The following is a 27,474-nucleotide window of genomic DNA, read 5'->3' as shown; positions in this document are numbered from 1 at the left end:
TTAATTTAAGTCACACAAGTTTAATACTCGCAGAACATGAAAAAATAAAACCTGAAATGGGACTCGCGGTATTTCCGGGCGGGACACAAAATGGAGTCACAGTAGTCAAGACAAAACAAGAATCATCTTTGCATCGGCACAACCGGCCTGCAGATGGCGCTCCCCGCAGACCGTCCTCCCCCTAGACAGCCGCTCCCCGCAGACCGCCCTCCCCCTAGACAGCTGCTCCCCGCAGACCGCCCTCCCCCTAGACAGCCGCTCCCCGCAGACCGCCCTCCCCGCATGCTCCACCTCCTCAGGATTGATGTTGCAGAAGACCTAGCCGGGTAATCTACGTAAAAGTTCGTTCCCCTACAGCCGACCGATGTTACAGAAGCCCCTCCATCTCTTTCATGAACGCTTCGTACATATCGTCCTTGGTTTGTATCGCCACCGGAGCCCCGAGCTTGGGTCCGGCTTTGGTCACCGACCGCGTCACCACTTCCTCCTCGGGTTTCTTCAGGGCCTGGCCGGTCGTCGTGGGTTTGTTCTCCCTGCGAACGCGGAGGGCGGTGGGTACGAAACGCGTAACTTCGGCTTTGGGGTTGGTGATCTGGGGTTTGGCGCTGATGGTCGCGGTGGCCTTCTTCTCGATGGTGGCCCCGCTTTCGTCCGATTTGGGTCTCTGTATCAAGCTGGGGGGCGCACTCAGCACGCCTGGGTTTGCCAGCGGGGTTGGTGGGTAGATGCCGGGGGGAGCGGTGCCGGGTGGGGGAACCATTGGGGGTCGCATCATGGGCCGAGGAAGAGGGGGCATTCCTGCGGGAGAAACAGGACAAAGGGACATTAATAACAGTTAAAAATGTTAAAGCTGAAGGCTTGCCTTTAATCCCGATCCCCCCCCCGACACATGTACCAAAGTCCTCCCTTGTGCTGAAACCGGATACTCCATTCCATGTAAACGAGCTACGGTGGCCTCCCTCCCACAGCTATTATCATTTTTGGGCTGGCAACAGTCACTGTACTGCTGTTCCCAAGCATCGTATGAAAGAACATATCCTGAGCATCCCTTTAGACATGCATAATTCCAATTAGCTGTGTAATCTGCTCATCAGTTGCTTGGTTACAAAGCAACTGATCAGCAGATTGCACAGCTACAGCCTGCAGCACCCAGTGGGCAGCGAGGAGGAGCGTGCACGTCTAAATGGAGGCCGTCTTCTTCCGTATAAGGCTCCCTTATGGGGAAGTGCAATTACAAGCACAGGCCAAACCAGTTGCTGAAAAGGCCTGTGTGCTTGTAATCACGCTTGAAGAAGTAACATTCAAGGTCCATTCCGATGCTTGATGAAGGGGGCGTTTTTTTGGAGCCCCCAAAATGCGTTGTCTGCTCTCTGGATTGTCCCCAAGTTTCATTGGAAAAAAATGGTATCTGGACCTTTTAGCAGCGGTGTGGCACTCTTCAATTTCCATTTTTGGCTCCAAGACCTTGCCCCTCCTCTCCCAGTCTGAGCTCTGCTGTGCAGGGGTTGCAAGAGACTGACACCACATAAATTCAGGTACTTGCACTGCTTGTAGGGATGCACGAAAATTTTGGTGGCCGAAACGGTTTGGCCAAAATGAAAAAAAAAACAGGTGCCAAAAAAACCCCGCCCCTCGCCAGTTCTCAGCCTTACCTGAGAAACCATCGATCCCAGCGCTGGGCATAGAGATGGAGGGATATGGGGTCAATCCGGAGGACACAGTGGAACACCGAGCGCTGTACGGGACCTCTGTGTGAGGTCCCGATCATGTGATCACTGACTGGCCAATCAGTGATCACATGAAGGGTAGTAAGCAAGATGTCACTTCTGACATCATCGCTTACTACGTGTGAAATCTGTGAATGATCACAGAGATCACATGGTACAGAGCTATACACAACAGCCTTGTACCATGTGACAAGCTGTGACCAACCAAGAATGCAGCCAGAGAAAAGGAGAAATGATTGCTTTACAGCCTTAATGGGTGTAAAAGCAATCAGTGTAAAAAAAAAAAAAAAATCTTCATCACCCCCCACAAGTACAGTGTCACCATGGTGACCCTACTGCTAGGGTGTCAGTATGTAAAAAAAAACAAATAATAATATAGAAAAATAAAATAAAAATTTAAAAATATTTTTTTTTAAATTATAACTTTTGGTTATAAACTAATTTGTTTTTGTTTTTGTTTTTTTTACTAAAAAGATATCTGAATAAATTTTGGCCAAGATTTATGATGAAAGATTATTTATTTGCAAAATTTTATAAGGAAAAACACTTTTTTTTACCTGGAGGTGCCGGTGGAGGCAGGCGGGGTGGGGGTCCACGTGGAGGAGGACCTGGTGGTAAGCCTGGAGGTGGCCCTGGGGGAGGGCCAGGAGGTCGGCCCGGTGGAGGTCCTGGCGGTAAGAGACGTGGTGGGGGGCCGCGAAGACCCGGTGGTCTCAAGAACGGAGGCGCTCCTAAAACACAAATATGGTGTTCAGCGGAAGATCCAAACAATGAGCAACAGCTGTGAGAACAGATTATTCCATATAGAAGAAAAGGGCAGAAAATATACAAAACATTTATGATCATTCAATTCATTTCTTGACAGGCTGTCCCTTCACTCTATATATTCCAGTAATTGCTGATTGTGGCTATGGAATGAACTGCTCACAGCCCCTACCCAACCAAAATGACCCCGAACCCAACCAAAATGACCTCCACTCAACCAAAATGACCCCCTACTCAACCAAAATGACCTCGAACCCAACCAAAATGGCCTCGAACCCAACCAAAATGACCTCGAACCCAACCAAAATGACCTCGAACCCAACCAAAATGACCTCCACCCAACCAAAATGACCTCCACCCAACCAAAATGACCTCCACTCAACCAAAATGACCTCCACTCAACCAAAATGACCCCCTACCCAACCAAAATGGCCCCCTACCCAACCAAAATGACCCCGAACCCAAACAAAGTGACCCTGAACCCAACCAAAGTGACCCCGAACCCAACCAAAATGACCCCCTACTCAACCAAAATGACCTCCACCCAACCAAAATGACCTCGAACCCAACCAAAATGGCCTCGAACCCAACCAAAATGACCTCGAACCCAACCAAAATGACCTCCACCCAACCAAAATGACCTCCACTCAACCAAAATGACCTCCACTCAACCAAAATGACCCCGTACCCAACCAAAATGACCTCCACTCAACCAAAATGACCCCGTACCCAACCAAAATGACCTCCACTCAACCAAAATGACCCCCTACCCAACCAAAATGGCCCCCTACCCAACCAAAATGGCCCCCTACCCAACCAAAATGACCCCCTAACTCAACCAAAATGACCTCCACCCAACCAAAATGACCTTGAACCCAACCAAAATGACCTTGAACCCAACCAAAATGACCTTGAACCCAACCAAAATGACCTTGAACCCAACCAAAATGACCTTGAACCCAACCAAAATGACCTCCACTCAACCAAAATGACCTCCACCCAACCAAAATGACCTCCACCCAGCCAAAATGACCTCCACCCAACCAAAATTACCTTCTACTCAACCAAAATGACCTCCACTCAACCAAAATGACCCCCTACCCAACCAAAATGACCTCCACTCAACCAAAATGATCCCATACCCAACAAAAATGACCTCCACTCAACCAAAATGACCTCCACCCAACCAAAATGACCCCGTACCCAACCAAAATGACCCCGTACCCAACCAAAATGACCTCCACTCAACCAAAATGACCCCCTACCCAACCAAAATGACCCCCTACCCAACCAAAATGACCCCCTACTCAACCAAAATGACCTCCACCCAACCAAAATGACCTCCACCCAACCAAAATGACCTCCACCCAACCAAAATGACCTCCACTCAACCAAAATGACCTCCACCCAACCAAAATGACCTCCACCCAACCAAAATGACCTCCACTCAACCAAAATGACCTTCTACTCAACCAAAATGACCTCCACTCAACCAAAATGACCTTCTACTCAACCAAAATGACCTCCACTCAACCAAAATTACCCCCTACCCAACCAAAATGACCTCCACTCAACCAAAATGATCCCATACCCAACAAAAATGACCTCCACTCAACCAAAATGACCTCCACCCAACCAAAATGACCCCGTACCCAACCAAAATGACCTCCACTCAACCAAAATGACCCCGTACCCAACCAATATGACCCCGTACCCAACCAAAATGACCCCCTACCCAACCAAAATGACCTCCACTCAACCAAAATTACCCCGTACCCAACCAAAACGATCAATACACAACCAGAATGATCAATAACCAACCAATGCATTTCTTGATGAGCTGTTAATCTATGGAATAAACCATTCACAACCCCCACTCAATCTGAATGACCCTTACCCAGCCAAAATTGCCTTTACTCAACCAGAATGGGCTTTTCCCAACCAGAATGACCCCTACCCAACCAGAATGACCCCTACCCAACCAGAATGACCCCTACCCAACCAGAATGGCCCCTAACCAACCAGAATGGCCTTTACCCAACCAGAATGGCACCCATCCAACCAGAATGGCCTTTACCCAACCAGAATGGCACCTATCCAACCAGAATGGCACCCATCCAACCAGAATGGCCTTTACCCAACCAGAATGGCACCTATCCAACCAATTCTTTTCTTGGCGGGCTGCACATTCACTTCTTTATTTTCAAGCAACTGCTATGTTGACTTATAGAATAAACCATTCCCAACCACAATGACCCCGATTCCCATCCAACCAATTATTTTCTTGGTGGACTGTACCTCCACTTCTTTATATTCAAGCAACTGCTAAGTTAACCTATGGAATAAACTGTTACCAACCCCTACCCAACCGGAATGACTTGTACCCAACCAGAATGACCTCTACCCAACCAGAATGGCCACCATCCAACCGGAATGACCCCTACCCAACTGGAATGAACCCAACCAAAATGTCCACCATCCAAACAGAATGACCCCTGCCAAACCAATATAGCCCCCTATCCAACCACAATGACCCCCCTAACCAACCAAAATTACCTTTTTCCAACCAGAATGGCCCCCTCTCCAACCAGAATGGCCCCCTCTCCAACCAGAATGACCACCTATCCAACCAGAATCCACACGCTCCACTGTACTTTGGATCATGGTAACTTTGGATCAATAGCAAGGTAGAGTGAGCCATAGACACAGCAATTTTTCAATATGATTTGAAGCATTGAAGTACACAAGGGTTGGCAAGGCTACAGAGGATAGATGGACCTGCAGATCTTTGCTACCACTAATGATGTAGAGAAAGGCGCTATCCTGATAAACGGTTAGCATCATGAAAATTCAGTTAACCAAGAGGCACACAATGGCTTACTGCTTTGTAAACAGGACACTCACCTCCTACCTCCCTAACCTCCTTCACAGTATTACATTCCACTGACTGCAGTACAGGTGCCCTTTAATAGAGGAGAGACCTATGACCTGTCCTTACAATTACCAGACCAAACATATTACCTGGAGGAGGTCCAGGCGGCATTCCAGTAGGTGGTCCAGGAGGCCGTAGTGGCGGAACAGGCGGCGGGCCAAGAGGAGGAGGTCCCGTCATTATTGATGGCGGCATCTGCAGCGGTGGGGGTGGAACAGTAACAGGAGGCGGAGCCGACACCTGTGTAGAGGAGGAGCCGGATTCTGTGCTCTCTCCCTTTGACTCTTCAGTCCGCTGCTCATTCTCCGGCTCAGACTCGTCCTCGGATGATGAGGGAGACGAATAGTCTTCAGCTTCATGTTCATCGTCCTCCTCCGTCATCTCCTGACCTGCAAGAGTGAGAGACCCCGGTCACATGACCTGCCCAAGTAACTGGCTGTCCTGGCCGTTCAATGCGGTCAGAGTATATCGGACACTGACAACCCTTGTAAATGGTGCAGGAGGAATCCTCCTCCTATGGATATCATCGAATTACAATCCCCCTGTTGTGCTCATAGCTGGAACTAACGGTAAGTAGCAGGGTGACCTACCTGCCATTCGTAACATCATGGCTTGAAGGGGCGTAATGTCCTTCACTGGCTTCTTCTTCTTCTTATGGGATTTCTCTGAAGATTCAGCGAAGCGGACGCTGTGCCCTGAGGAGACGAAGACAGAGCTGAAACCACAGATGAGGAGAGATCTTTATATAAAAAAAGAAGATGGCGGGTCCCCTCACCTCCTTTCTTTTCACCGCCGCCTTTTTTGTCCTCGTCCCGCTGTGCGTACTCCCCTTCGTCACTGTCCCGGACATCCGACTGAATGCTGTCGCTGTCCTCGTCGCTGCTCCCCTCCTCCTCCTTATCTTGCTCCATCTCGTTGGGGTAGCCCTCGTCCTCGCTGGAACTGGAGGCGTCATGGCGACCTCTGTCACCTGCAGGGAACACAGAAGATGAAGAATGGCGGAATTTAGATACGCTTGAGACAAACATGGATCTACTCTCAGACAAACAGATTACCAGTTCAGGCATTTTAAAACAACATGCACCTATGCTTTTTGCCCCCTTCCCCTGACCTGACCTAACCACCATCCCACCCTTCCCCTGACCTAACCTCCATCCCACCCTTCCCCTGACCTAACCTCCATCCCACCCTTCCCCTGACCTAACCTCCATCCCACCCTTCCCCTGACCTAACCACCATCCCACCCTTCCCCTGACCTAACCACCATCCCACCCTTCCCCTGACCTAACCACCATCCCACCCTTCCCCTGACCTAACCTCCATCCCACCCTTCCCCTGACCTAACCGCCGTCCCACCCTTCCCCTGACCTAACCGCCGTCCCACCCTTCCCCTGACCTGACCTAACCACCATCCCACCCTTCCCCTGACCTGACCTAACCACCGTCCCACCTTTCCCCTGACCTGACCTAACCACCGTCCCACCTTTCCCCTGACCTGACCTAACCACCGTCCCACCCTTCCCCTGACCTGACCTAACCACCGTCCCACCTTTCCCCTGACCTGACCTAACCACCATCCCACCTTTCCCCTGACCTGACCTAACCACCATCCCACCCTTCCCCTGACCTAACCACCGTCCCACCCTTCCCCTGACCTGACCTAACCGCCGTCCCACCCTTCCCCTGACCTAACCGCCGTCCCACCCTTCCCCTGACCTAACCGCCGTCCCACCCTTCCCCTGACCTAACCGCCGTCCCACCCTTCCCCTGACCTAACCACCGTCCCACCCTTCCCCTGACCTAACCGCCATCCCACCCTTCCCCTGACCTAACCACCATCCCACCCTTCCCCTGACCTAACCGCCATCCCACCCTTCCCCTGACCTAACCGCCATCCCACCCTTCCCCTGACCTAACCGCCGTCCCACCCTTCCCCTGACCTAACCTATTCACCATCCCACCCTTCCCCTGACCTAACCGCCATCCCACCCTTCCCCTGACCTGACCTATTCACCATCCCACCCTTCCCCTGACCTGACCTAACCGCCATCCCACCCTTCCCCTGACCTAACCGCCATCCCACCCTTCCCCTGACCTAACCGCCATCCCACCCTTCTCCTGACCTAACCGCCATCCCACCCTTCCCCTGACCTAACCGCCGTCCCACCCTTCCCCTGACCTAACCACCATCCCACCCTTCCCCTGACCTAACCTATTCACCATCCCACCCTTCCCCTGACCTGACCTAACCACCATCCCACCCTTCCCCTGACCTAACCACCATCCCACCCTTCCCCTGACCTAACCACCATCCCACCCTTCCCCTGACCTGACCTAACCACCTTCCCACCCTTCCCCTGACCTGACCTAACCACCATCCCACCCTTCCCCTGACCTGACCTAACCACCATCCCACCCTTCCCCTGACCTGACCTAACCGCCATCCCACCTTTCCCCTGACCTAACCTACCCGCCATCCCACCCTTTCCCTGACCTAACCTACCCGCCATCCCACCCTTCCCCTGACCTACCCATCATCCCACCCTTCCCCTGACCTAACCACCATCCCACCCTTCCCCTGACCTAACCTACCCGCCATCCCACCCTTCCCCTGACCTAACCTACCCACCATCCCACCCTTCCCCTGACCTAACCTATCCGCCATCCCACCCTACCCCTGACCTAACCGCCATCCCACCCTTCCCCTGACCTAACCGCCATCCCACCCTTTCCCTGACCTGACCTAACCGCCATCCCACCCTTCCCCTGACCTAACCGCCATCCCACCCTTCCCCTGACCTAACCGCCATCCCACCCTTCCCCTGACCTAACCACCATCCCACCCTTCCCCTGACCTAACCACCATCCCACCCTTCCCCTGACCTACCTAACCACCATCCCACCCTTCCCCTGACCTGACCTAACCACCATCCCACCCTTCCCCTGACCTGACCTAACCGCCATCCCACCCTTCCCCTGACCTGACCGCCATCCCACCCTTCCCCTGACCTGACCTAACCGCCATCCCACCTTTCCCCTGACCTAACCTACCCGCCATCCCACCCTTTCCCTGACCTAACCTACCCGCCATCCCACCCTTTCCCTGACCTAACCTACCCGCCATCCCACCCTTCCCCTGACCTACCCATCATCTCACCCTTCCCCTGACCTAACCTCCATCCCACCCTTCCCCTGACCTAACCACCATCCCACCCTTCCCCTGACCTAACCACCATCCCACCCTTCCCCTGACCTAACCACCATCCCACCCTTCCCCTGACCTAACCACCATCCCACCCTTCCCCTGACCTAACCTCCATCCCACCCTTCCCCTGACCTAACCGCCGTCCCACCCTTCCCCTGACCTAACCGCCGTCCCACCCTTCCCCTGACCTAACCGCCGTCCCACCTTTCCCCTGACCTGACCTAACCACCATCCCACCCTTCCCCTGACCTGACCTAACCACCGTCCCACCTTTCCCCTGACCTGACCTAACCACCGTCCCACCCTTCCCCTGACCTGACCTAACCACCGTCCCACCTTTCCCCTGACCTGACCTAACCACCATCCCACCTTTCCCCTGACCTGACCTAACCACCATCCCACCCTTCCCCTGACCTAACCACCGTCCCACCCTTCCCCTGACCTGACCTAACCGCCGTCCCACCCTTCCCCTGACCTAACCGCCGTCCCACCCTTCCCCTGACCTAACCGCCGTCCCACCCTTCCCCTGACCTAACCGCCGTCCCACCCTTCCCCTGACCTAACCACCGTCCCACCCTTCCCCTGACCTAACCGCCATCCCACCCTTCCCCTGACCTAACCACCATCCCACCCTTCCCCTGACCTAACCGCCATCCCACCCTTCCCCTGACCTAACCGCCATCCCACCCTTCCCCTGACCTAACCGCCGTCCCACCCTTCCCCTGACCTAACCTATTCACCATCCCACCCTTCCCCTGACCTAACCGCCATCCCACCCTTCCCCTGACCTGACCTATTCACCATCCCACCCTTCCCCTGACCTGACCTAACCGCCATCCCACCCTTCCCCTGACCTAACCGCCATCCCACCCTTCCCCTGACCTAACCGCCATCCCACCCTTCTCCTGACCTAACCGCCATCCCACCCTTCCCCTGACCTAACCGCCGTCCCACCCTTCCCCTGACCTAACCGCCATCCCACCCTTCCCCTGACCTAACCTATTCACCATCCCACCCTTCCCCTGACCTGACCTAACCACCATCCCACCCTTCCCCTGACCTAACCTATTCACCATCCCACCCTTCCCCTGACCTGACCTAACCACCATCCCACCCTTCCCCTGACCTAACCACCATCCCACCCTTCCCCTGACCTAACCACCATCCCACCCTTCCCCTGACCTGACCTAACCACCTTCCCACCCTTCCCCTGACCTGACCTAACCACCATCCCACCCTACCCCTGACCTGACCTAACCACCATCCCACCCTTCCCCTGACCTGACCTAACCACCATCCCACCCTTCCCCTGACCTGACCTAACCGCCATCCCACCTTTCCCCTGACCTAACCTACCCGCCATCCCACCCTTTCCCTGACCTAACCTACCCGCCATCCCACCCTTCCCCTGACCTACCCATCATCCCACCCTTCCCCTGACCTAACCACCATCCCACCCTTCCCCTGACCTAACCTACCCGCCATCCCACCCTTCCCCTGACCTAACCTACCCACCATCCCACCCTTCCCCTGACCTAACCTACCCGCCATCCCACCCTACCCCTGACCTAACCGCCATCCCACCCTTCCCCTGACCTAACCGCCATCCCACCCTTTCCCTGACCTGACCTACCCGCCATCCCACCCTTCCCCTGACCTAACCGCCATCCCACCCTTCCCCTGACCTAACCACCATCCCACCCTTCCCCTGACCTAACCACCATCCCACCCTTCCCCTGACCTACCTAACCACCATCCCACCCTTCCCCTGACCTGACCTAACCACCATCCCACCCTTCCCCTGACCTGACCTAACCGCCATCCCACCCTTCCCCTGACCTGACCGCCATCCCACCCTTCCCCTGACCTGACCTAACCGCCATCCCACCTTTCCCCTGACCTAACCTACCCGCCATCCCACCCTTTCCCTGACCTAACCTACCCGCCATCCCACCCTTCCCCTGACCTACCCATCATCTCACCCTTCCCCTGACCTAACCTACCCACCATCCCACCCTTCCCCTGACCTAACCTACCCGCCATCCCACCCTACCCCTGACCTGACCTAACCACCATCCCACCCTTCCCCTGACCTGACCTAACCACCATCCCACCCTTCCCCTGACCTGACCTAACCGCCATCCCACCTTTCCCCTGACCTAACCTACCCGCCATCCCACCCTTTCCCTGACCTAACCTACCCGCCATCCCACCCTTCCCCTGACCTACCCATCATCCCACCCTTCCCCTGACCTAACCACCATCCCACCCTTCCCCTGACCTAACCTACCCACCATCCCACCCTTCCCCTGACCTAACCTACCCACCATCCCACCCTACCCCTGACCTAACCGCCATCCCACCCTTCCCCTGACCTAACCGCCATCCCACCCTTTCCCTGACCTAACCACCGTCCCACCCTTCCCCTGACCTAACCTAACCGCCATCCTACCCTTCCCCTGACCTAACCACCGTCCCACCCTTCCCCGGACCTAACCGCCATCCCACCCTTCCCCTGACCTAACCACCGTCCCACCCTTCCCCTGACCTAACCGCTGTCCCACCCTTCCCCTGACCTGACCTAACCGCCATCCCACCCTTCCCCTGACCTAACCGCCGTCCCACCCTTCCCTGACCTAACCACCGTCCCACCCTTCCCCTGACCTAACCACCGTCCCACCCTTCCCCTGACCTGACCTAACCACCATCCCACCCTTCCCCTGACCTAACCGCTGTCCCACCTGTCCCCTGACCTAACCGCCATCCCACCCTTCCCCAGACCTAACCTAACCGCCTTCCCACCCTTCCCCTGACCTAACCGCCATCCCACCCTTCCCCTGACCTAACCGCCATCCCACCCTTCCCCTGACCTAACCGCCATCCCACCCTTCCCCTGACCTAACCTACATCCTACCCTTCCCCTGACCTAACCTAACCGCCATCCCACCCTTCCACTGACCTAACCACCGTCCCACTCTTCCACCGACCTAACCTACCTGCCATCCAACCCTTCCCCTGACCTAACCGCCATCCCACCCTTCCCCTGACCTAACCGCCATCCCACCCTTCCCCTGACCGAACCTACATCCTACCCTTCCCCTGACCTAACCTAACCGCCTTCCCACCCTTCCCCTGACCTAACCGCCATCCCACCCTTCCCCTGACCTAACCGCCATCCCACTCTTCCACCGACCTAACCTACCTGCCATCCAACCCTTCCCCTGACCTACCCATCATCCCACCCTTCCCCTGACCTAACCGCCATCCCACCCTTTCCCTGACCTGACCTACCTACCTGCCCTCCCACCCTTCCCCTGACCTGACCTACCTACCTGCCCTCCCACCCTTCCCCTGACCTGACCTACCTACCTGCCCTCCCACCCTTCCCCTGATCTGACCTACCTGCCGTCCCACCCTTCCCCTGACCTAACCTACCTGCCGTCCCACCCGGCTAGACCCAGTGATCGACAGCTGTAGCCGCCAATGGCAGCACAGGTAGTGCGGCACACACGTGTCCCTACACAGTGATACAAAATCATGTATGATCGTCTGTCAGCTTTCCCAGACGATCACTGGGTGCCGGCGGACCCGATGATTGACATCCCTAGCTGCCAATAGCGGAGCAGGTACGGTGGCGCTCTTGCGACGCACGATTTCCTCTCAAGCAGAACACGACACCCTCACCTCTATCAGGGCTGTATCTCACGTCGTCATCCTTCTTCCTCATAATGTTGTCCAAAGCAAAGCCGACTTTCCGGCCGTACATCTGTAGAACCTGGGGTGGGGGTGGACCTGAGGGCGGCCCGGGCGGTTTCTTGCCGGGTGGTAAGCGAGGAACACCGTGCCCCGGGGGATAGGTCACAGATACTCCACGCCCCTGAGGTCTGGAAAAAAAAAATTTAAAGATTCGTCTATGATCTTCGAAAGCACACCTGTTTCCTTTATTACTATATTTTTAGATAGCAAGTACCTGGTTTATCCTGTCATCTTCCTCTGCTTCCTTATCCACAGGGGCAACACTATGCCAGCTAATCCCATTTTCTGTGTTGGTACTGTCATACGCATGCTCCAGGTTTCCCCCGGAAGAAGCCATGCTCTAACAGTTTTATGAAAGAACATAACCCTGGCATCCCTTTAGACATGCATGTTTCTCCCTGCTGGCTGTTGCAGACATTAGCTGTGCAATTTGTTCCAGAAGCAGGTCTGATAGATTGTAATCAAGCAGCTGATCAGCAGATTGCACCGCTAAGATATACACCACCCAGTGGCCAGCAGGGAGAAGTATGCATATCTAAGGGGATGCCAGGAATGTGTTTTTTTTTTACTTAATGTTTGTACATAGAGCTTCACTACAAGCTGCCTGAATTCTTCTTTGCTGGAGTACAGAATTTCACCTTTTGTCCTCATCTCTAACATAAAGTGGAAGTCCAATCAAATCCTAACTATACATAAACCTGCCACAACCCCCATTCTATGCCCATTCTAACTACCCTGCAAAAGGGAAGATGTCTATACCTGTTGAGGGCGCTCCGCTCCTCTAGTCACATGATCTCTCCAGCAGCGGGCTTCAATGAAGAGGAGTGACGGCTGCAAAGCCTATGCGGTGATATCACCCATAGGCTTACTATGGGGTATACAGTCAGCTGTCCAACTGAAGCCGGTTCTGGGAGCCAATCGTGACCGGACCAGAGCGCCCTCAAAGCATGTCATACTTACCTACTCTGTGCAATGGTTTTGTGCAAAGCATCCCCGATCCTCCTCTTCTGGGGTCCCCTGGCTCTCCTGGCTTCTCCTCTTTGGTGAGTTCCCCCCAAAGAAAACCGCTTTCTATGGGGGCACTCGTGCAGGCTCGATCCTGAGCCACCCTGTCTGTGTCTATATACAGGGAGTGCGGCTCAGCTCTGCCCCCACCTCACAGACAGCAGTGGGAGCCAATAACTCTCGCTGCCATCAATCTGCCCTGTGAGGAGAAAGATGCGGCTCCTGGGCACAGCACTGGATCTATATCAGGCTCAGGTAAGTGTAAGGGGGGGGGGGGGAGGGGGAGATCCAGTAGCACATACAATGCATTAAGGTAAAATAAAACCTTAAAAGGAGAAGTATAGCCATAGCCTTGGCCCTACTATAATGGATCGTTCTGCAGTTCCTTCTGCACCCTTGTACCCCGTTTTCAGCCAGCAGCTGGCTAGAGCCCACTGTTGGCTGACTTCACAGACCCAGTCCAGGCTTTAACCACTTCAAGTCCGGACACTCCCCCCCCTTCCAGTCCGGACACTTCCCCCCCCCCCCCCTTCCAGTCCGGACACTTCCCCCCCCTTCCTGTCCAGGCCAATTTGCATCTTTCAGCCCCTTCCAGTCCGGACACTTTCCCCCCTTCCAGTCCGGACACTTTCCCCCCCTTCCAGTCCGGACACTTTCCCCCCCTTCCAGTCCGGACACTTTCCCCCCCTTCCAGTCCGGACACTTTCCCCCCCTTCCAGTCCGGACACTTTCCCCCCCTTCCAGTCCGGACATTTTCCCCCCCTTCCAGTCCGGACACTTTCCCCCCCTTCCAGTCCAGACACTTTCCCCCCCTTCCAGTCCTGACACTTTCACCCCCTTCCAGTCCGGACACTTTCCCCCCCTTCCAGTCCGGACATTTTCCCCCCCTTCCAGTCCTGACACTTTCACCCCCTTCCAGTCCGGACACTTTCCCCCCCTTCCAGTCCGGACACTTTCCCCCCCTTCCAGTCCTGACACTTTCACCCCCTTCCAGTCCGGACACTTCCCCCCCCTTCCAGTCCGGACACTTTCCCCCCTTCCAGTCCGGACACTTTCCCCCCCTTCCAGTCCGGACACTTTCCCCCCCTTCCAGTCCGGACACTTTCCCCCCCTTCCAGTCCGGACACTTTCCCCCCCTTCCAGTCCGGACACTTTCCCCCCTTCCAGTCCGGACACTTTCCCCCCTTCCAGTCCGGACACTTTCACCCAATTCCAGTCCTGACATTTTCCCCCCCTTCCAGTCCTGACACTTTCACCCCCTTCCAGTCCGGACACTTCCCCCCCCTTCCAGTCCGGACACTTTCCCCCCTTCCAGTCCGGACACTTTCACCCCCTTCCAGTCCGGACACTTTCCCCCCCTTCCAGTCCTGACACTTTCACCCCCTTCCAGTCCGGACACTTCCCCCCCCTTCCAGTCCGGACACTTTCCCCCCTTCCAGTCCGGACACTTTCACCCCCTTCCAGTCCGGACACTTTCACCCCCTTCCAGTCCGGACACTTTCACCCCCTTCCAGTCCGGACACTTTCCCCCCCCCTTCCTGCCCAGGCCAATTTTCAGCTGTCAGCGCTATCACACTTTGAATGACAATTGCGCGGTCATGCAACACTGTAACCATATGAATTTTTTTGCATTTTTTGAGACAGATAAAGCTTTATTTTGGTGGTATTTATTCACCGCTGGGATTTTTATTTTTTTTTGCTATATAAATGAAAAAGTCCAAAAATTTTGAAAAAAAGTGTTTGTCTTAGAAAATTTTGCAAATAAATAACATTTTATCATAAATCTTGCCCAAAATGTATCCAGTTATCTTTTTAGTAAAAAAAAAAATAACCCAAATTAGTTTATGACACTGTACTACTTGTGGGGTGATGAAGATTTTTCTTTTTTTTTTTACACTGATTGCTTTTACACCCATAAAGGCTGTACAATCATTTCTCCTTCTCTCTGGCTGCATTCTTGCAGCCATTGAGAAATACTGTAAGAGCTGTGATTGGTCACAGCTTGTCACATGGTACAAGGCTGTTGTGAATGGCCCTGTACCATGTGATCTCTGTGATCATTCACAGATTTCACACATAGTAAGCAATGATGTCAAAAGTGACATCTTGCTTACTACTCTGTATGTGATCACTGATTGGCCAATCAGCGATCACATGATCGGGACCTCGCACAGAGGTCCCGTCTGACGATCAGTATCCCACTGTGTCTGAAAGACACGGCGGGCAACGGATCGCGATGCTGCGCTCCCAGGGAGCGTGCACAAGCAAAGGGTGGGGAGGCCATTTATAAACGTCCACCCGACCCTGCACTGCCACCCTCCGGCCCTTTATATACATGAGCGGATGGGAAGTGGTTAAAAGGATCCCGACCATATGGTCAGGATCCCCTGAAAAGCCTGGACTGGCAGGTGGCTCAGCCCCTTGGCAATCCGCTGAGAGCCCGAACCAGCTGCTCCCGCCCCCTCCCCAGGCAAGTGCTCCAGTGAGCACTGGAGGGGCAGAGGCTGAAGACGGAGAGCTGAGCCACCAGCCATCCTTGATCGTTCAGGTCTTCATGGCGGCGGGGGTTGGGGGGCACTGCAGATGGGACCGGTGCTGCAGCCATCTAGGCAAGCATGATTGTTTTCTAATCCCAAACTTCTCTTTTTCAGGCTTCAGGACCATTTTCAGTTCGGCAGAGAAGGGATAACATGGGGACGGCGTGTGTATTATAGAGGCTCATCTTACCCATAAGCGGAGGTCTTCTTAAGAATGGAGGGTGGCTGAGTCCCGGGCAGAGGAATGTCTTGAATGAGAATGTTAGAAGGAGCGTGAGGAAGGTCCGGCAGCGGAATGCTCTCCACCTCCACATGCTGAGCGTTCTGCACAGATAACAGAAATCACATTACCATCCGGGCAGTGCAGGGCAGCTAGCCAACATCATGAGCAGGTCCATGACAGAGCTCAGGGTGGAGATCACTGGAGATGGATGAGAAGGCAAGAGACAGGGCCATGGGTGACGTCCACATAGCTGCCAGGTTTAGAAAATGTTGTCACCCTCTTAGTACTGTGCATCACGCCCGGGGGTGTCCGTGTGACTGGACCAGAGCGCCCTCATTAGGTCATACTAACCTGTTCTGTGCCATGGTTTTGTGGAAAGCATCCCCAATCCTCCTCTTCTGGGGTCCCCCGGAGCTCCTGGCTTCTCCTCTTTGGCCAGTTACCTGTAATAAAACCGCTGTCTATGGGGGCGGCGACACCCCCTGGCAGAAGGGACATCGTGGGTGTCAGCTGGGGGAAGATGTCAGGGGGTGTGGGCGGTATACAGCCATGCCAAGCCGACACACAAGTAGGAGCGACCCAGGGGACCAGCTGCAGAGGAGGGCGGAGTAGTGGGTGGATCCCCGAGGGCCGAGCCCCACTGTCAGTGTGCTATGGGCTGTGCGAGGTGGACACCATCTGGAGGAGCCACTGCTGGACAGGTAAGAGCTTGGAGGGAGGACTGGTGCTTCCCCCCTCCTGTCACACTACCCCTACCCCCCCCCCCGCACCCAATCACACTGTGCCCCACCCCCCCTTCCCACTGCCCCCTCCTATCCCACTGCCCCTACTGCCACCCCCCCATCATGCTGCCCCACTCCAGTCCCACTTCCCCTTGTCATGTTGACCCCCCCCAATCATGCTGCCCCGCTCCTGTTCCGCTTCCCCCTCCTGCCCCCCCATCATGCTGCCCCACTTCCCCTTGTCATGTTGACCCCCCCCCCCAATCATGCTGCCCCCCCTCATGTTAAGCTTCCCCGTCATTTTGCCCCCCCCATCATGGTGACCCCCTCCTGTCTCGCTTCCCCCTCCTGTCCCCCCGCCCATCATGCTGCCCCCCTCCTGTCCTGCCCCCCCGCCCATCATGCTGCCCCCCTCCTGTCCTGCTTCCCCTTGTCATATTGACCCCCCATCATGCTGCCCCCCTCCTGTCCCGCTTCCCTGTCATGTTGACCCGCCTCCCTCCTGTCCCCCCCATCATGCTGCCCCCTCCTGTCCCACTTCCCCTTGTCATGTTGACCCCCCCCATCATGCTGCCCCCCTCTTGTCCCGCTTCCCCCTCCTGTCCCCCCCCCCCCATCATGCTGCCCCCCTCCTGTCCCGCTTCCCCCTCCTGCCCCCCCCCCCATCATGCTACCCCCTCCTGTCCAGCTTCCCCGTCATGTTGACCCGCCTCCTCCTGTCCCCCCCCATCATGCTGCCCCCCTCCTGTCCCCCCCCATCATGCTGCCCCCCCTCCTGTGCCGCATCCCCGCCATGTTGACCCACCCCCCTCCTGCCCCCCACCCCATCATGCTGCCCCCTCCTATCCCGCTTCCCCTTGTCATGTTGACCCCCCCATCATGCTGCCCCCCCTCCTGTCCTGCTTCCCCCTCCTGTCCCCCCCCATCATGCTGCCCCCCTCCTGTCCCCCCCCCCCATCATGCTGCCCCCCTCCTGTCCCGCTTCCCTCTGTCATGCTGACCCCCTATCACGCTGCCCCCCTCCTGTCCTGAAGGGGTGGATCTTATACAGCAAGGGGTAGGACAAATTTAGATGGGGGGGGGGCATATTTTAGCCTTGCCTAGGGCAGCACAGAACCAACACACACCGCTGGTCATACCATCTCCTATATCTGCAGTTTTCATGTTGATGATTGGCTGGAGTTTTGCTGGATCTCACCTTCACGGCATCGAAGTATTGGCTGAGCTGGGACCTCTTGTGTTCGTACTCCAGCTCGATCTTGCGCAGCTCTTTGTAGGTCTCGGGGTTCTCCTTCTCGTAAAGACGCAGAATGCGCTCGAAGGTCTCCCGCAGCTTCTTCCGCTTGTCTTTCAGGACTTTCTCATTGAGCTGCGGCTGCTGGACTGGGTTGAATTCTGCGGAAAGTTCGAGTTGATAGATTTCATTCTACACACAACTATGACATCACAAGAGTTACAACGCAATGAAGAAACACCACCATGGCCACCGGACTCCCATACCAGGCCCCCTCAGGGCAGCAGGGGGCCCCTTGCCTGGCACAGTGCAGGATCCACAGCTCGGTGTGGGAACGCCTGCCCTCGGGAGTTGGGGCCCGAGCCGGCTCCACCTTACATTGGTGTCACTCCTCAGTGACCACCGGGCTGTTGGTCAATGGCGTGACTTCAGTGTGGAAAAATCCCGACTGCCAGTTCATATGACTGGTGGCATTCCTCCACTACGCGCTTCAGGGCTCGCCACAAGGACAGCAGCTTCACCATGTCCAAAGCTTGGGGATCCCTGCCAGGTAGGCTGTGCGGGGCCCCAGGATTCCCAATGGTGGCCCCTGTGTGCCACACAAACAATTCTGCAGCCACCGGGGGACTTATGAATTCTGCAAAAGTAAAAAGTTGTCACTGCAGAGCTGTGTAATGCAGATGAAGGAATCAAGTGATTTCCCTCATTCAGACAATTCTCTCTCCCCGAGTTCACTGATGGTGCGACCTGCAGGGGACGTCATTGTCGTGTTGCAGCAGGACGTCATTGTCGTGTTGCAGCAGGACGTCATTGTCGTGTTGCAGCAGGACGTCACTCTCCTAATCGGCGTGGACCAATCCTCACCCTGCTTGCCTTAGTAATCAGAGAGGAAAGTATTAGATTTACTGGGTTTGAACTTTTTGTTTACATTTCTCCAGTTACTTTCTGGTTTCCATGTCTAGGCAAATGATGTCGTCATCCCAGAAGTCTTCAGGAGAAGAGGCGGGGCTTTATCAGCTAAACACACCCTCCTGCCTGCATACCTGAGCTAAGGACAGCCGAATTCCAAGAAGTAAATGCTACGAGTCATTGGCCCTTACTCAAGAAATGCTAGGGGGGCGATTTCCTAGCAAAATAGAGCATGGAGACATGAATGGAAGAATGGAGATATGGATGGATGGAGATATGGATGAATGAATGGAGACATGGATGGATTGATAGATGAATGGATGGAGACATGGATTGAGGAATGGAGCTATGGATGGATGGATGCCTGAATGGATGGAAGGATGAGGCATGAATGGATGGATGGAGACATGGATGGATGGAGACATGGATCGATGAATGGAGCTATGGATGGAGGCATGAATACATGGATGGATGGAGGCATGAATGGATAGATGGAGGCATGAATGGATAGATGGATGGAGGCATGAATGGATAGATGGAAGGAGGCATGAATGGATAGATGGAAGGAGGCATGAATGGATAGATGGAAGGAGGCATGAATGGATAGATGGATGGAGGCATGAATGGATAGATGGATGGAGGCATGAATGGATAGATGGATGGAGGCATGAATGGATAGATGGATGGAGGCATGAATGGATAGATGGATGGAGGCATGAATGGATAGATGGATGGAGGCATGAATGGATAGATGGATGGAGGCATGAATGGATAGATGGATGGAGGAATGAATGGATAGAGTAATGGAGACATGAATGGATAGATGGATGGAGGCATAAATGGATAGATGGATGGAGACATGAATGGATAGATGGATGGAGACATGGATGGATAGATGGATGGAGACATGAATGGATAGATGGATGGAGACATGAATGGATAGATGGATGGAGACATGAATGGATAGATGGATGGAGACATGAATGGATAGATGGATGGAGACATGAATGGATAGATGGATGGAGACATGGATGGATAGATGGATGGAGACATGAATGGATAGATGGATGGAGACATGGATGGATAGATGGATGGAGACATGAATGGATAGATGGATGGAGGCATGAATGGATAGATGGAGGCATGAATGGATAGATGGATGGAGGCATGAATGGATAGATGGAAGGAGGCATGAATGGATAGATGGAAGGAGGCATGAATGGATAGATGGAAGGAGGCATGAATGGATAGATGGATGGAGGCATGAATGGATAGATGGATGGAGGCATGAATGGATAGATGGATGGAGGCATGAATGGATAGATGGATGGAGGCATGAATGGATAGATGGATGGAGGCATGAATGGATAGATGGATGGAGGCATGAATGGATAGATGGATGGAGGAATGAATGGATAGAGTAATGGAGACATGAATGGATAGATGGATGGAGACATGAATGGATAGATGGATGGAGACATGGATGGATAGATGGATGGAGACATGAATGGATAGATGGATGGAGGCATGAATGGATAGATGGATGGAGGAATGAATGGATGGAGGAATGAATGGATAGAGGAATGGAGACATGAATGGATAGATGGATGGAGGCATGAATGGATAGATGGATGGAGGCATAAATGGATAGATGGATGGAGGCATGAATGGATAGATGGAAACAAACGGATGGAAGAATGATTGAAGACATGGACGGATGAAGACACGGATGGATGGATGGGGGAGTTTGCGTTCAATACTAACAATGAGCTGTCTGCTCTCCTGACATGGAGGTGGGAAGAGGCGGACTATTTCAGAGACAAGGAATGTCATCGTTGTGAGGAGACACAACAAATGGATTCTGCATGGGCTCCGGGATCCCGGGTGCAGCAGACATGTTTGTGTGTTGGCTCAGCTCACCCATCTCATCCAGCTTCTCCATGTCCCGGATGATCTGCTTGGGATCCTTCATCTTCAGCACGGCCGCCCTCACCATCATCCGCTGCTTCTTGTTCTGGAACACATTTGACAAACACGGTCAACAAGGCAGAACACAGAAACCTTCCCCTGACCCCGCAACCAGTCATGATCTGCACCTTCATCAGGACAGCTGGCTGTATAAAGACGGGTTGGGTTACAGGACAGCTCCCCAGGGCAGGGCCCTACAAATCCCAGGCGTCAGGTTGCCATGGCGACTAGCCGTTGTGTCCTAGCTCCTGGGCATTTGTCAGCCGTCCGCTTCATTACTGCGCAGTGGCATAGTGTGTGTGTGAACGCACGCCCCGGGCACAACATATAGAAGGGTGCAGACCGTACCAAATCTGTTCATCCCCGCTTCTCCCTCAGCACAGACCGGGGCCACACATCCCACGCGTCTCCCCGACACACTGCAGCAACAGTCGCAAGCACCCTGGAAACGCAAGTCCCGCCCTCAACCCAGAGTCGGCTGGAGAGAACGGTCGGTGGGCAGGGTTCGCTTGTGAGACTCTGTGTCAGGATTGGCCGCAGCTGTAGTCATTTGGCGTGGAACTGGTCGTGCCAGGAGGTTGAAGTAGAGTACACGGGAGGTCGGCAGCGGGGAGTACACGGGAGGTCGGCAGCGGGGAGTACACGGGAGGTCGGCAGCGGGGAGTACACGGGCGGTCAACAGCGGGGAGTACACGGGCGGTCAACAGCGGGGAGTACACGGGCGGTCGGCAGCGGGGAGTACACGGGCGGCCGGCAGCGGGGAGTACACGGGCGGTCGGCAGCGGGGAGTACACGGGCGGTCGGCAGCGGGGAGTACACGGGCGGTCGGCAGCGGGGAGTACACGGGCGGTCGGCAGCGGGGAGTACACGGGCGGTCGGCAGCGGGGAGTACACGGGCGGTCGGCAGCGGGGAGTACACGGGAGGTCGGCAGCGGGGAGTACACGGGAGGTCGGCAATAACAAAAGACATAAACATGACTGAACCCCTCTCACCTTCTTCAGTTCCCTCTTCCTGGCCTCCTTCCCTGCACAGAGCAGAACACAGCGATCAGTACAGATGAAGACGAACATACAAACCACAGACAGATCTCCCCCAACTCCTCCATCCCCCCCAACTCACCATCTCCCCCAACAAAAAGCCGAATTTGACCCATTCCATGCAAAAACCCCAAAAACGGACTGGACAAAATTATTGGCACCCTCAATGTAATATTTGGTAAATATTTGGAAAGAATGCCTGAAATCTATGTCTTCCTGGAACCATCATTGAGTTTCTCCCCCCTTTCTACTGGAATTTTAGATTGCTCTTCTTCCTCCAACTGCTCCAGGTCTCTCAGATTGGAAGGGTTCCTTTCCCCAACTGCTCCGGGTCTCTCAGATTGGAAGGGTTCCTTTCCCCAACTGCTCCAGGTTTCTCAGATTGGAAGGGTTCCTTTCCCCAACTGCTCCAGGTCTCTCAGATAGGAAGGGTTCCTTTCCCCAACTGCTCCAGGTTTCTCAGATTGGAAGGGTTCCTTTCCCCAACTGCCCCAGGTCTCTCAGATTGGAAGGGTTCCTTTCCCCAACTGCCCCAGGTCTCTCAGATTGGAAGGGTTCCTTTCCCCCAACTGCTCCAGGTCTCTCAGACTGAAAGTGTTCCTTTCTCCAACTGCTCCAGGTCTCTCAGATTGGACCGGTTCCTTTTCCCAACTGCTCCGGGTCTCTCAGATTGGAAGGGTTCCTTTCCCCAACTGCTCCAGGTCTCTCAGATTGGAAGGGTTCCTTTCCCCAACTACTCCAGGTCTCTCAGATTGGAAGGGTTCCTTTCCCCAACTACTCCAGGTCTCTAAGATTGGAAGGGTTCCTTTCCCCAACTGCTCCGGGTCTCTCAGATTGGAAGGGTTCCTTTCCCCAACTGCTCCAGGTCTCTCAGATTGGAAGGGTTCCTTTCCCCCAACTGCTCCAGGTCTCTCAGACTGAAAGTGTTCCTTTCTCCAACTGCTCCAGGTCTCTCAGATTGGACCGGTTCCTTTTCCCAACTGCTCCGGGTCTCTCAGATTGGAAGGGTTCCTTTCCCCAACTGCTCCAGGTCTCTCAGATTGGAAGGGTTCCTTTCCCCAACTACTCCAGGTCTCTCAGATTGGAAGGGTTCCTTTCCCCAACTACTCCAGGTCTCTAAGATTGGAAGGGTTCCTTTCCCCAACTGCTCCGGGTCTCTCAGATTGGAAGGCTTCCTTTCCCCAACTGCTCCGGGTCTCTCAGATTGGAAGGTTCCTTTTCCCAATGGCTGGTCTGAGATCTCTCCACAGGAGCTCTATGGGATGGAGATCTGGACTCATCGCTGGCCACTTCAGTCCTCTCCAGCACTTTGTCCGAAACCATTTCTGGGGACTTTGTGACGTGTGATTTGGGTCATTGTCCTGCTGTAAGACCCATGACCTCTGACATTGGAAACCCAACTTTCTGACACCGGGCCCTACATTGCACCCCAGAATTCTTTGGCGTCTTCAGATTTCATAATGCCATGCACACGGTCAAGACATACAGTGCCTGAAGCAGCAAAGCAACCCCAAACATCAGTGACCCCCCACCATGTGTGACTGGAGGGACTGTGACCCCCCACCATGTGTGACTGGAGGGACTTTGACCCCCCCCACCATGTGTGACTGGAGGGACTGGATTTTTTTAAGGCCTCATTTTTGTTCCTGAAATCAGTAGAATGATGGGTTTTACCAAAAGGTTGCCATTTGGTTCCGTCTGCCCACAGCACATTCTCCCAGAAGGATTTTGGCTTCCTCAGGTAAGTTTTGGCAAACTATAATCTGGTTCCCAATATGTATCTGTGTCAGCGGTGGGGTCCTCCTGGTCTCCCCCATATTTCTGTGTCAGCAGTGGGGTCCTCCTGGGTCTCCTACCATATTTCTGTGTCAGCAGTGGGGTCCTCCTGGGTCTCCTCCCATATTTCTGTGTCAGCAGTGGGGTCCTCCTGGGTCTCCCACCATATTTCTGTGTCAGCGGTGGGGTCCTCCTGGATCTCCCACCATATTTCTGTATCAGTAGTGGGGTCCTCCTGGGTCTCCTACCATATTTCTGTGTCGGCAATGGGGTCCTCCTGGGGCTCCTACCATATTTCTGTGTCAGCAGTGGGGTCCTCCTGGGTCTCCCACCATATTTCTGTGTCAGCAGTGGGGTCCTCCTGGGTCTCCTCCCATATTTCTGTGTCACAGGTGGGGCCCTCCTGGGTCTCCCACCATATTTCTGTGTCAGCGGCGGGATCCTCCTGGGTCTCCTCCCATATTTCTGTGTCAGCAGTGGGGTTCTCCTGGATCTCCTCCCAAGTTTCTGTGTCAGCAGCGGGGTCCTCCTGGGTCTCCCTCCATATTTCTGTGTCAGCAGCGGGGTCCTCCTGGGTCTCCCTCCATATTTCTGTGTCAGCGGTGGGGTCCTCCTGGGTCTCCTCCCATATTTCTGTGTCAGCGGTGGGGTCCTCCTGGGTCTCCTCCCATATTTCTGTGTCAGCAGTGGGGTCCTCCTGGGTCTCCTCCCATATTTCTGTGTCAGCAGTGGGGTCCTCCTGGGTCTCCTCCCATATTTCTGTGTCAGCAGTGGGGTCCTCCTGGGTCTCCCACCATATTTCTGTGTCAGCAGTGGGGTCCTCCTGGATCTCCCACCATATCTCTGTGTCGGCAGTGGGGTCCTCCTGGGTCTCCTACCAAAGCACCCCTTTTCATTCAGATGGGACGTATAGTGCGAGGTTACACCATTGTACCCGGTGCCTGAAGGTCAACTTGGATTTGTCTCGAAGTTGATGGAGGTTCTTTATCCGCCATTCCAACAATTCTTTGTTGCAATCTTTGATCAATTTTTCTCTTTCATCCACATCCAGGGAGATCAGCTGCAGTGCCATGGGCTGTACACTTCCTGACAATGCTGCGCACAGTGGACACAGGAACACGAAGATCTCTGGAGATGGACTTGTCACCTTGAGATTCTCCATGCTTTTCCACCATTTTTGTTCTCCAATCCTCGGACAATTCTTTGCTGCTCTTCCTCCTCCATGCTCCATGTGACACACAGAGACACACAACAGAAAGTTGGAGGCCATTTGTCACCATTGTCCCCGTTTGTCGGTGGGATTTCTATATTGCCAGCACCTGGTCATGGATACGGGGGAGTTTAATGACAAATTACAGGAAAATCACAAACCTGGAATGCAATTATTTCTTACAATTTGCAGAAGGTGCCAATAATTTTGTCCATTTTGGGGGTTTTGGGTGGAATGGGTCAGATTTGGCTTTTTTTTTCTCTACACTTTTTGTGTGTCATCGATACAAACCAAAGAAATAAACACGAGAATGATGAAACATTTGTCATGGCAGCGATTTTCTGGGTGAAGCGGTGCGTTATCTGACGGAAATGCGGGAGGGCAATATTTTGGGTCACGACTATCTATAGAAGATTGTACTGTGTGGGGGTGATAATCAATCTTCCAACAGATTTGTTTTTTTCTTTGGTGGACTGAAAAGGTCGATGGTTTTGATGTGGTCTCTGTATGATCGGACATCGTTCAGTGTCACTGTCCTGGTGTCACTCTCTGATGGCTGATTGGGCGATACTCACGGGCTTGGTCGGTGGGGTTCATAAACTTCCCACTCTTGGTGGAAGATGTGGATCTCCGCCCCATGTTTTCCAAGTTCTACGTCCTCCTCCCCACTAAGAGAAAAAAAGGTAACCTGAAATATGGAAAGAAAAGACATTAAAGAGGACCCATTAACTAAACTTTTTGTCATTAACGACCCCCCTCCATCCCACCCGCACAGGAGGATCAACAGAGCTGGGGGTTACTACTGAGCGGGGGATCAGAAGAGCTGGGAGTTACTACTGAGCGGGGGATCACCAGAGCTGGGGGTTACTAATGAGTGGGGGATCAGAAGAGATGGGGGTTACTAATGAGTGGGGGATCAGAAGAGATGGGGGTTACTAATGAACGGGGGATCAGAAGAGATGGGGGTTACTAATGAACGGGGGATCAGAAGAGATGGGGGTTACTAATGAACGGGGGATCAGAAGAGATGGGGGTTACTAATGAACGGGGGATCAGAAGAGATGGGGGTTACTAATGAACGGGGGATCAGAAGAGATGGGGGTTACTAATGAGTGGGGGATCAGAAGAGATGGGGGTTACTAATGAGTGGGGGATCAGAAGAGATGGGGGTTACTAATGAACGGGGGATCAGAAGAGATGGGGGTTACTAATGAGTGGGGGATCAGAAGAGATGGGGGTTACTAATGAACGGGGGATCAGAAGAGATGGGGGTTACTAATGAACGGGGGATCAGAAGAGCTGGGGGTTACTACTGAGTGGGGGATCAGAAGAGCTGGGGGTTAAAATTGAGTAGGGGATCAACAGAGTGGAGGGTTAATACTGAGCGAGGGATCAACAGAGCTGGGATTACTACTGAGTGGGGGATCAGCAAAGCTGGGGGTTATTAATGAGCGGGGGATCAGCAGAGCTGGGGGTTAAAACTGAGAGGGGGATCAACAGAGCTGGGATTACTACTGAGCGGGGGATCAGCAAACCTGGGGGTTATTAATGAGCGGGGGATCAGCAGAGCTGGGGGTTATTAATGAGCGGGGGATCAGCAGAGCTGGGGGTTACTACTGAGCGGGGGATCTGCTGAACAAAGGTAACAAGGAGCTGGGGATCTGCTGAGTGACGGTACTAATGAGCTGGAGTAATAATGAGCCCCTTTAAAACAAATAGAAAACCCAGGCACGTGAAGCGGTAGGCGCTTGGTGGGCAGAAGTGTAAATCAGCCCTGAGTGCTGCATCGGCTTTCAGTGCTGTATGAAGTGTATGTGGCCCCAGCTAGCGTGTGTGGCCCCAGCTCCAATTGGCCGAGGCAGTCAGGCGGTCTGATGACATCACGCTCTCCGGCTCATAATGGAGAAGGAAATCCAGATTCATGAACAAATCTCAGTTCGGTCAATTCATGAAACTTTATGGAAAACAATGTCCAACCTGAACAAGTGATGTGATGGGGAAGACAGAGGATAAAGAGAACCTGTCAGAGCTGGAACTACCCCCCCGCTGGATGAACAGCCCGAGTCACTGACTGGTGGCCCCCCAAGTGGTTTGGAGGAACCACAACTGGGAGCCGAGCCCCACATAACACTCCATCCAGTGAGGGGGGCGCTCCGTGTACGTCCTATAATGGAGGTCAGGGGGTGGGTAGAGTGCCTTGAAGTTGAAATCCCTCCCACCTCCCCCATAGTTTACTGTATACAATGTCTGCTGGGTGTTGTGGTCCCCCCATAGTGTAACGTATACAGTGCCTGCTGGGAGTTGTAGTCCCCCCATAGTGTACAGTATGCTGGGCCTGCTGGGAGTTGTAGTCCCCCAGAGTGTACAGTATACAGTGCCTGCTGGGAGTTGTAGTCCCCCAGAGTGTACAGTATACAGTGCCTGCTGGGAGTTGTAGTCCCCCATAGTGTACAGTATGCAGTGCATG

At 53.9% G+C, this 27,474-nt stretch overlaps 1 protein-coding gene across 1 annotated transcript in view; it reads right to left on the bottom strand.

Moving 5' to 3' along the window:
• The window catches only part of LOC149430866 (WW domain-binding protein 11-like), a 28,067-nt gene continuing 593 nt past the window's right edge, over positions 1-27,474 (bottom strand). The window contains exons 2-12 of the mRNA XM_089665979.1: positions 25,583-25,695; positions 21,977-22,008; positions 20,936-21,029; positions 18,071-18,267; positions 16,118-16,251; positions 12,314-12,513; positions 6,200-6,394; positions 6,015-6,119; positions 5,514-5,813; positions 2,285-2,458; positions 1-798 (exon numbers count right to left, since the gene is read on the bottom strand). Of these exons, the coding sequence (XP_089522105.1) occupies positions 368-798; positions 2,285-2,458; positions 5,514-5,813; positions 6,015-6,119; positions 6,200-6,394; positions 12,314-12,513; positions 16,118-16,251; positions 18,071-18,267; positions 20,936-21,029; positions 21,977-22,008; positions 25,583-25,646 (1,926 nt within the window). The 5' untranslated portion in view covers positions 25,647-25,695 and the 3' untranslated portion in view covers positions 1-367. The remainder of the gene's footprint in view (positions 799-2,284; positions 2,459-5,513; positions 5,814-6,014; positions 6,120-6,199; positions 6,395-12,313; positions 12,514-16,117; positions 16,252-18,070; positions 18,268-20,935; positions 21,030-21,976; positions 22,009-25,582; positions 25,696-27,474) is intronic.

Source organism: Staurois parvus, unplaced genomic scaffold (genome assembly GCF_062004578.1).
Source record: "Staurois parvus isolate SC_StPar_1 unplaced genomic scaffold, SC_StPar_1.0 ptg002447l, whole genome shotgun sequence".
NCBI lineage: Eukaryota > Metazoa > Chordata > Amphibia > Anura > Ranidae > Staurois > Staurois parvus.
Note: the sequence above shows the minus strand (reverse complement) of the source record. Positions and strands in the feature narration are given on the sequence as shown.